The 8,365-nt window shown below is 42.5% G+C and overlaps 1 protein-coding gene across 1 annotated transcript; it reads left to right on the forward strand.

Annotated features, from left to right (window-relative positions):
- Positions 1 to 600: 600 nt before the first annotated feature.
- On the forward strand, positions 601 to 1,413 carry LOC119289501 (pectinesterase inhibitor 10-like). The gene has a single exon (XM_037568809.1). It carries the CDS (start codon positions 604 to 606, stop codon positions 1,153 to 1,155), a length of 552 nt encoding a protein of 183 aa, XP_037424706.1. The 5' UTR covers positions 601 to 603; the 3' UTR covers positions 1,156 to 1,413.
- The last annotated feature ends 6,952 nt before the right edge of the window (positions 1,414 to 8,365 follow it).

Genomic DNA, 8,365 nt, shown 5'->3' on the forward strand with positions numbered 1-8,365 from the left:
CACTCGGAATGTCTTTGCACATGACCTTTTAGGTCCGACCCGCACACAACACCGTGATCCCGCGTCTCATTTCAAGTAGTAATTTGATCCACGGTGGTTAACTAGCGTCGGCCAAGTATCGTGAAAGAATCATCGGTCGCCTAGCAAGGAGACACATCAGTGAGCCTTAATGCTCAGGGTGGGCATAAAAACCGACGAATTAAAGGCCAAACCGACATCGAACCTGAAAAGAACAATTTTTTTGATACTTGTATAAAAATTCGATTTTCATCTCTGCTACGGCCAGTTCGAATTTAGCATGGTTAACCAAAAAGAAACGGAAACCGAATATACATCAGGACACAACGTACGACCGAACGAGCTTCTTCCGCGCTAGTTAGCGTGGATGAGGTCCAGTGTGTGCTATATATGCAGCAGATTATTGGTCAGCACGTGCATCAAGCTATATTTACCAGGTCAAAGCTGAGACCGTCCGTTGACACGATGACGTGGCTTCTCTCCTCTCCGTACGTTCGCCTTCCCGTGCATGCAACGGCCTCACGCTCTATAACAACACCACGGTCGAATGATCGACGGGACAAGACAACAGTCGATCACGATCACATGGCGTCCGCTTCAACCCGTCACCTCCTCCTCATCGCCGTCGTTCTCGCCGTGTCGCACTCCGCCCGGGCCAACCCCCCGGTCACCATCGGGCAGGCGTGCAAGCTGTACGCGAAGCATGCGGTGTCCTGCACGGACGCCCTAGCGAAGGCCCCGGGGATGCCGGTGGTGCCCATGCCCCTGCCGGTGCTGGCGGAACTGGCGGTGACCCATGCGGCGGCGAGCGGCGCCGCGGCGCTGGCGTTCATCAAGAGGATGGAGATGCTCGCCGGCGGGACGATGCCGCTGGACTGCGTGGAGAAGTGCGTGGAGAAGTTCCAGACGGCGGTGGCGGCGCTGCAGAAGAACAGGGCGGCGATCATCGAGCACAGGGACGTGGCCCGCGTGAAGAGGTGGGTGAGGGCGGCGAGGGCGGACGGCGAGACGTGCATGGACGGGTGCCACATGAAGGAGGGCGGCGCCGACCCCACCATCATCCGCAAGATCACCGACCTCGGCAAGCTCTGCTCCGTCGCGCTCACTCTCGCCGATGCCGCCGCAACCCATGGCTAATAATCTTTGCGCCTTGCTTTACCTTAATTTATCTCTCACGTGCTTATGTTTGTACTACAGTGCACTGTTGAATTTGTATTTTGTAATTCTAAGCATACTTAGCTAAGTTGTGCGCAGCCACATTGGCTTTCCGGTTACAGTACATAAATTGGACTTATCCAATCATTCCTGCTAGGATGAAACATCCCCCATAGCTAGAATTTGTAAATCCAGACTGCTGAGGCTCCTATATATCTTGATCTGAACAAGCATCAATCATGCCAACCGCGTCTGATTCAACTTGAATTGAGTGAAAACTCGTCTCATTTGCTGCATCAAACCATGCTTTATAGCCAAAGTCTACGCTGTATGAGCATCCAAAACATGGGGGAGTAGCGAGCATGAGCCAGCGAGGAATACACCATGGCTGTCTCTGTCTCTCTGATAACAACGCCTGTAGAGCCATCCCCTATCTGGACATGAAAAGGAGCGTCAACGTTAACTTTGACAGATCCCGCAGCCGGTTTCATTCACCGAACACCCACACGGTTAACTGGGTCATTTCTTGTTTTTAAACTTGTCTAATAGTTCAAACGGATTGCTCTCACGGACATCGCACATTTAGCCACAGGGGAGATTTGGCCATGGTGTGTCTGCTGGCGCCGCATCCACCAAAGGTACCAACATGTCGTCGCAATTCCTTCCTTCTGGCCAACCGTGGGTAAATTTGGTAACTAAGCGTTAGGCATTCGCAGTAGATGTTCTAATACAACGGATCTTGATCTCTCCTGTGTCACTGCATCCGCAATTAGCTGGGAGAGTCCCATTTGATTCCACAGTTCGGTTGCTCTTCCACACCTGAACAGCAGATGCAGAACACTTTTAGGAGATTCCTGAACCATTTGTTTCATTTTCTGATTTTTTTACGGTTTTTTTCCTTTTCGTGTTTCTTTTTCTCTTTTCTTTATTACTTTTTACATTTCTTTATTTTTCAAGTTTATTTTTTTTGAAAAAATATCATTAATTTAAAAGGGTTTGCATTTTGTTTAAAACTTTAAAAAATTCATTTTTTTCACATTTTGTTCACAAATTCAAAAAATGACCACTTTTTCGAATACCTTTCAGGAATTTAAATAATGTTCACACTTTTAGAAAATTGTGAAGAAGTTAAAAACCTGTTCTTGTTTTCATTTTTTGTTCACCAATTCAAAAAATGTTCGTGATTTCTAAAACATGTTGGAAAATTGGAAAAAATGTTCCGCCTTTTCAAAATTGACTGCAGTTTCAAAAATTGTTCATAGATGTAAAACATGTTCGTATTTTCAAATTGTTTTTCACTTGTTTAAAAAAATTCCGTGCTTGCAAAATTTGTCCTGGATACCATATTGTTCTCGGTTTCAATTTTTCTTCACACATATCAGAAAATGATTGTGTTTTAAAAATTTGCTCGTGAATTAGAAATTGTTCTTGATTTCAAAAAAATGTTCTCAAAATTCAGAAATTTTTCACCCCTTTCTAGAAAGTTGAAAGTTGAAAAACAATTCTAATTGGTCAAAAAATTGTTGGATTTTCAAACATTATTATTTTTAAAAAAGTTATTCACACTTTCCAAAAAAATTAAAAAATAAGTTCACAGATTCTGCGTTGTAGTTAGTTCTTAACCATGTGCACTCCTCAATTTTATCTAACATTTGTTGGCTGCACTGGTAATAGCCCAGCTCTGTTATGCAGAAAAATGAAAAATTTGAGATATGATCTCAAGAGATGGAGCAAAAATATCTCGCGCCTCTCAATCCTCATTCAAAATTCTAACTGGGATCTTAATGAAGTGGATGGGCTCGAAAATAAGCGACCGCTTACTTTGCCTGAAACAAATTTTCGGCTGATTGTTAAAGCCCACCTGATCAAACTTCTACAGTATCAAAACCAGTACTTGCGGAAAAGATGTACGATCAGATACATCAAATTTGGCAAAGAGAATACAAAGCTTTTCATGCCATAGATACCGAGCGCTACAGGTACCTACTAGAAGTCTGAAGTTCGGTCGCATTTTGTGATCTTTTGGCGAAGTGTGATTCGTAGCAGGGTGAACGGGCATGCTTGGGACCGGCCCAATGCGTCAAATAGGAACTCCCAACGTGGAACTGAAGGGTCTTTTCCATTTCTATTTTATATATAACCTTTGTCTTTTCGATCTCGTTGTGCTCTGTTTCTAGACTGCTTTGCAATTTGTTTGTTTTATTGTTATTGTCTAACTTATGTGTTCTATTTAAAAAAGTGCCTCTGTTTACGAGTTAGAGTAGCCATCTAACCAACTCTTGATTTCAGAAGCAAATACAATGCTACAACAAGTGGTCCAATGATGTATTCCATAGAATGTAATCATGTAACAAGGGCTTATTGCCAAGATGATATGTGCATGAGCACTCATCTAGAATGGTTGAACATGAGTGGTTCAACATTCTCATGAAGTACATGAATAAAAAATATCAATCCATTGGAAGGAAGGTAAGAAGAGCCGAGTGCATAAGGGTTTTCAAAAATCAAAAGGAGGTGCTTAAACTTGTCTTGAAGGATGTGGATTTCATTGGTCTAACTGCGAATTTGTGGACTAGCAATCAGACCATATCTTACATGTTTGTGGTTGCATGCTATAAAGATGCGTTGGAGGATGCAAGCTTGTGTGCTTGCTTTCATAGAGCTGGATCCTACTTACTCTGGACATGTGATGGCCAATGTTATCCATCTCTGTGTGTGACTGAATAGAAGATAGAGAACATGATTATATCCATCATACTTGATGATGCTTCAAACAATCATGGTGCGGTCAACAGTTTGATGGCGAAGTTTGTCGTCCGAGGAGGTATGGACATGACACATGTGTGTTGTTTTAAGTTGAATGTGTATTGTTTTTCTTGCATGCATACTGTTTTTACTTGAATGTTCGGTACTTTTACTTATATGCATGTTGTTTTTACTTGAATCTGCATTTTTTTATTTGCATGCATAACTTTTTTACTCATATGTGAGCTATTTTTGTATAGTTACATGGTTCGAACCCTGATATTTCCATGTACGTTGTTGCACACACATAAACAACTTGGTGGTACAATATGGGACATATGTCATGACCTTTTTGATATAAAGGTTAAGAGGGACCACAAAATACCCCAAGAATTCACCTTATCGCATCCACTCATTTGTTGTGGCTTGCAAGAGCTTGGGTGTGAAGGTTGGTCACCATTTGCACCTAAATTTTCGAATATGGTGGAGTTCAACCTATACGATGATTAGCATTGTTTGTCAATATAGGGAAGCATTGACCTTTTATGCGCCTTCTTATACCAACTATCAGGGAGGCAACAAACGATGAGTCGAAGATGTTTGAACTTATCAAAACCATGGCTCGAGTCTTTGAATTTGGTGACAACTATATTTTGGGGACAAACATATCGCAATTCAAAAATATTCTGACCACACATCGAGATTACATTAAGACAACCAAATGGCAAATAAAAATAAACACTACAAGTCAATTTTTTGTAATGTAATGATGGACAAAGTCAACTAGTATCCGAAAGAAAAGAACAATGTCATGGTGCTTGCAACCGTCTTCTATCTAAGGTAGAAGATGAAATACATGGAATGAGCCTTTATGCAAATTTATGGTGAGGAGACAAGTAAAAATGAGATCTCAGTTGTGGAAAAAGAGTTGGAGACCTTGTATGACAAGTGTCTTGCCCAAGATAAGCTAGCTAGAAAAGGAGAAAGTGTATCATCATCCAAGTCTAGTATCATCCCTACCATCCTAATGCCTCATCAAGCTGCATTCAAGTCCTCCTTATTGGCCACATCAACAATAATATGAAAGAGTGAGTTGACAGACTGTCTAGAGGATGACAATGAGTAAATCACCGGTAGTTTTGATCTTTTCGGGTGGTAGAATATGAATCCAGTTAGTTACCATTGATGGCAAATATAGCAAGAAGGTTCTTAACTATCCCAGGTACCTCTGTGTCATTGGAATAAACTTTTAACACATGTGGAACGATTTTAGGTATGTCAACTAGTAATCTTTAAATTTGTATATGAACTTGTGAGCTTGTCACCCTTGAACTTAGATTTGTCTACTTGTGCGATATTAGATGACTCTAGGAGTCCTCTAGAAACGTTTATGGTGGACGCATTGGTGTGTGGCGCAAGTAATATTAAAGGTGAACATAGATACTTGAATGCCGTATGTTCTCTATCTTTTTCTCACATTATCACTCTTTTGTTTATTGTATGTGATGTGATTTTTATTGTATGTGATGTGATCACCTGTCTGACTTTCAAAATTTTAGCCGAGGGATGAGGATGGTGTTGAGAAAATCAAGTTACCCAAGAGTGTGGAGGATAGAAAAAATTGGTAATTATTATATCAACATGTTTCTTCACTTGTTATATGACCCCCCAACTTATTAACGACAATTATTCTTGCTTCTAGACATTCATCATATGGAATTGTGGATGTTTCTCTTGCTAGTTTGGAGATGGATGTCAAAGTGATCTTGTTATGTGAATGTTGCTCACTCTCTCTTTCATTTTTCTGATGTGGAACAGTTGTGCTATTTTTCTTGTCATGTGAACTTGTCAATTGTCATGAACTATGAATTTTCATTGTAAGTTTGTAATTGTGCCACTTGATAATGGATATGAATTCATGTTTCCATATATGATATTTGTGCTACTGGTGTCGTAAAAAATTGAATTTTTTATGTTCAAAATTCAAAGGAAATTTCGTCCAAACTTTCTTATGTCATATTTGTTTCGTTCCAAAATCTTTTGTACCAAAACATGTTTCTTTTTCATCAGTTTGACCCTCTTTTGCAACATAACATGCTAAATGTACAAATTTAGCTCATGAATATGTTGTTAATCCATTTGCTTTCAAAATGAAAAATGGCACCAAAACTGTATAGTGCTACTGTTGATCCTATATATTTTTCGTTGGATGAGCTTGTGAGCCGAAGTATGGCCAGATCGGTCCTAGCAATTTTATCTCACTCGGCTGCCAGTTCGGTGCGATATCTAGCTAGCTCACGGGTGGTCGATGGTCAGCTTGACCAAGGACTCGACCAGACTGTGCCCATCCTGAGTTCAATTAAATGACACAAAGTTCTATCAATGTACAATATGATCTTAACCGATATAGTTCACTATTACACTTAACAAAGAGATATTATGATGCAATTTATTTGGTAGATAATTCTATAATATTTAGTTGCGAATATACTTCTAGTTGTTTGTTAGATATAATGTATCCTATTTCAAAATGTGCTATCATCGTAGTCACAAATATACTTCCACAAATTTAATAGCGTGGATTTTCAACAAATGTAGCGAATATAATTGCAGTAAATTTAAATAGTGTTTTGTAATTATGTTAGTTGTTTCTCCTGTTGATACAATTACTATTGAAAAATATTTCACCACATTAATCCCCCCTAAATATGAAGGGGAGGGGGACAAGTATGTGCCTACATATACAAATCAGATGGTATATGCATGTATTTTGTCCATTGTAGTATCATTGAAATCTTCGTAATTAACTCTAAAGCATGTCCTTGAAAAAAATTATGCATAGATATTTCTAGATTGTATGATTTCCTACCTTTGGTGCAAGTGAATATAAATATCTAAACTTGTAAATGATTGTGTATTTTAGATCACTAGTAGAAAAAAGAGCCATTTGTCCTGGTTCATAAGGGCCTTTAGTCCCGGTTCTGGAACCGGGACTAAAGGGTCGTTACTAAAGCCCCCCCCCCCTTTAGTCCCGGTTCTTATACGAACCGAGACTAAAGGCCCTCCACGTGGCCCTGCGTGGAGGTCCACTGAGGGAGTCCTGGATTAGGGGGTGTTCGGGTAGCCGGACTATACCTTCAGCCGGACTCCTGGACTATGAAGATACAAGATTGAAGACTTCGTCCCGTGTCCGGATGGGACTTTCCTTGGCGTGGAAGGCAAGCTTGGCGATGTGGATATTCAAGATCTCCTACCATTGTAACCGACTCTGTGTAACCCTAACCCTATCCGGTGTCTATATAAACCGAAGGGTTGTAGTCCGTAGGCAATCAACTCCATATACAACAATCATACCATAGGCTAGCTTCTAGGGTTTAGCCTCCTTGATCTCGTGGTAGATCTACTCTTGTACTAACCATGTCATCAATATTAATCAAGCAGGACGTAGGGTTTTACCTCCATCAAGAGGGCCCGAACCTGGGTAAAACATCGTGTTCCCTGCCTCCTGTTACCATCCGGCCTAGACGCATAGTTCGGGACCCACTACCCGAGATCCGCCGGTTTTGACACCGACATTGGTGCTTTCATTGAGAGTTCCTCTGTGTCGTCGCCTTTAGGCCCGATGGCTCCTTTGATCATCAACAACGATACGGTCCAGGGTGAGACTTTTCTCCCCGGACAGATCTTCGTCTTCGGCGGCTTCGCTCTGCGGGCCAATTCGCTCGGCCACTTGGAGCAGATCGAAAGCTACGCCCCTGGCCATCAAGTCAGGTTTGGAAGCTTAAACTACATGGCTGACATCCGTGGAGACTTGATCTTCGACGGGCTCGAGCCATGGCCAAGCGCGCCGCACTATCTCGAGGGGCATGATCTAGCTCTGCCCCCGGATAGTGTCCTGGAGGCCGCACACACATCGGCTCCGACCCCTAACTCGGAGCCTATTGCACCAATTGAGGATGAACGGTTGGACGTCACCTCGGGGTCTGCGATCCCGAAAGCGATCGAGCCGAACGCTAGCCCCGCACTCTGCACGACCCGTGACTCCGAGGATCCGGACTCCTCCCCGGACTCCGAACCCCCCGCGCCCCTGCCAATCGAATCCGATTGGGCGCCGATAATGGAGTTCACCGCCGCAGACATCTTTCAGCACTCGCCTTGTGGCGATATCCTGAACTCTCTCAAGACTCTCTCCTTATCAGGAGAGCCCTGGCCGAACTACGGTCAGCGAGGATGGGATACGGACGATGAACAAATTCAAAGCCCACCCACCACCCACTTGGTAGCCACCGTCGACAATTTAAACGACGTGCTCAACTTCGACTCCGGAGACATTGACATCATGGATGACGATGCAGGAGATACGACGAACCAACGCCCATAGGGCATTGGACAGCCACCTCATCTCACAATGTGTGCATGGTGGATACCCCTAAAGGAAGTGACAATG

Source organism: Triticum dicoccoides, chromosome 4A (assembly GCF_002162155.2).
Source record: "Triticum dicoccoides isolate Atlit2015 ecotype Zavitan chromosome 4A, WEW_v2.0, whole genome shotgun sequence".
In the NCBI taxonomy this organism is placed as follows: domain Eukaryota; kingdom Viridiplantae; phylum Streptophyta; class Magnoliopsida; order Poales; family Poaceae; genus Triticum; species Triticum dicoccoides.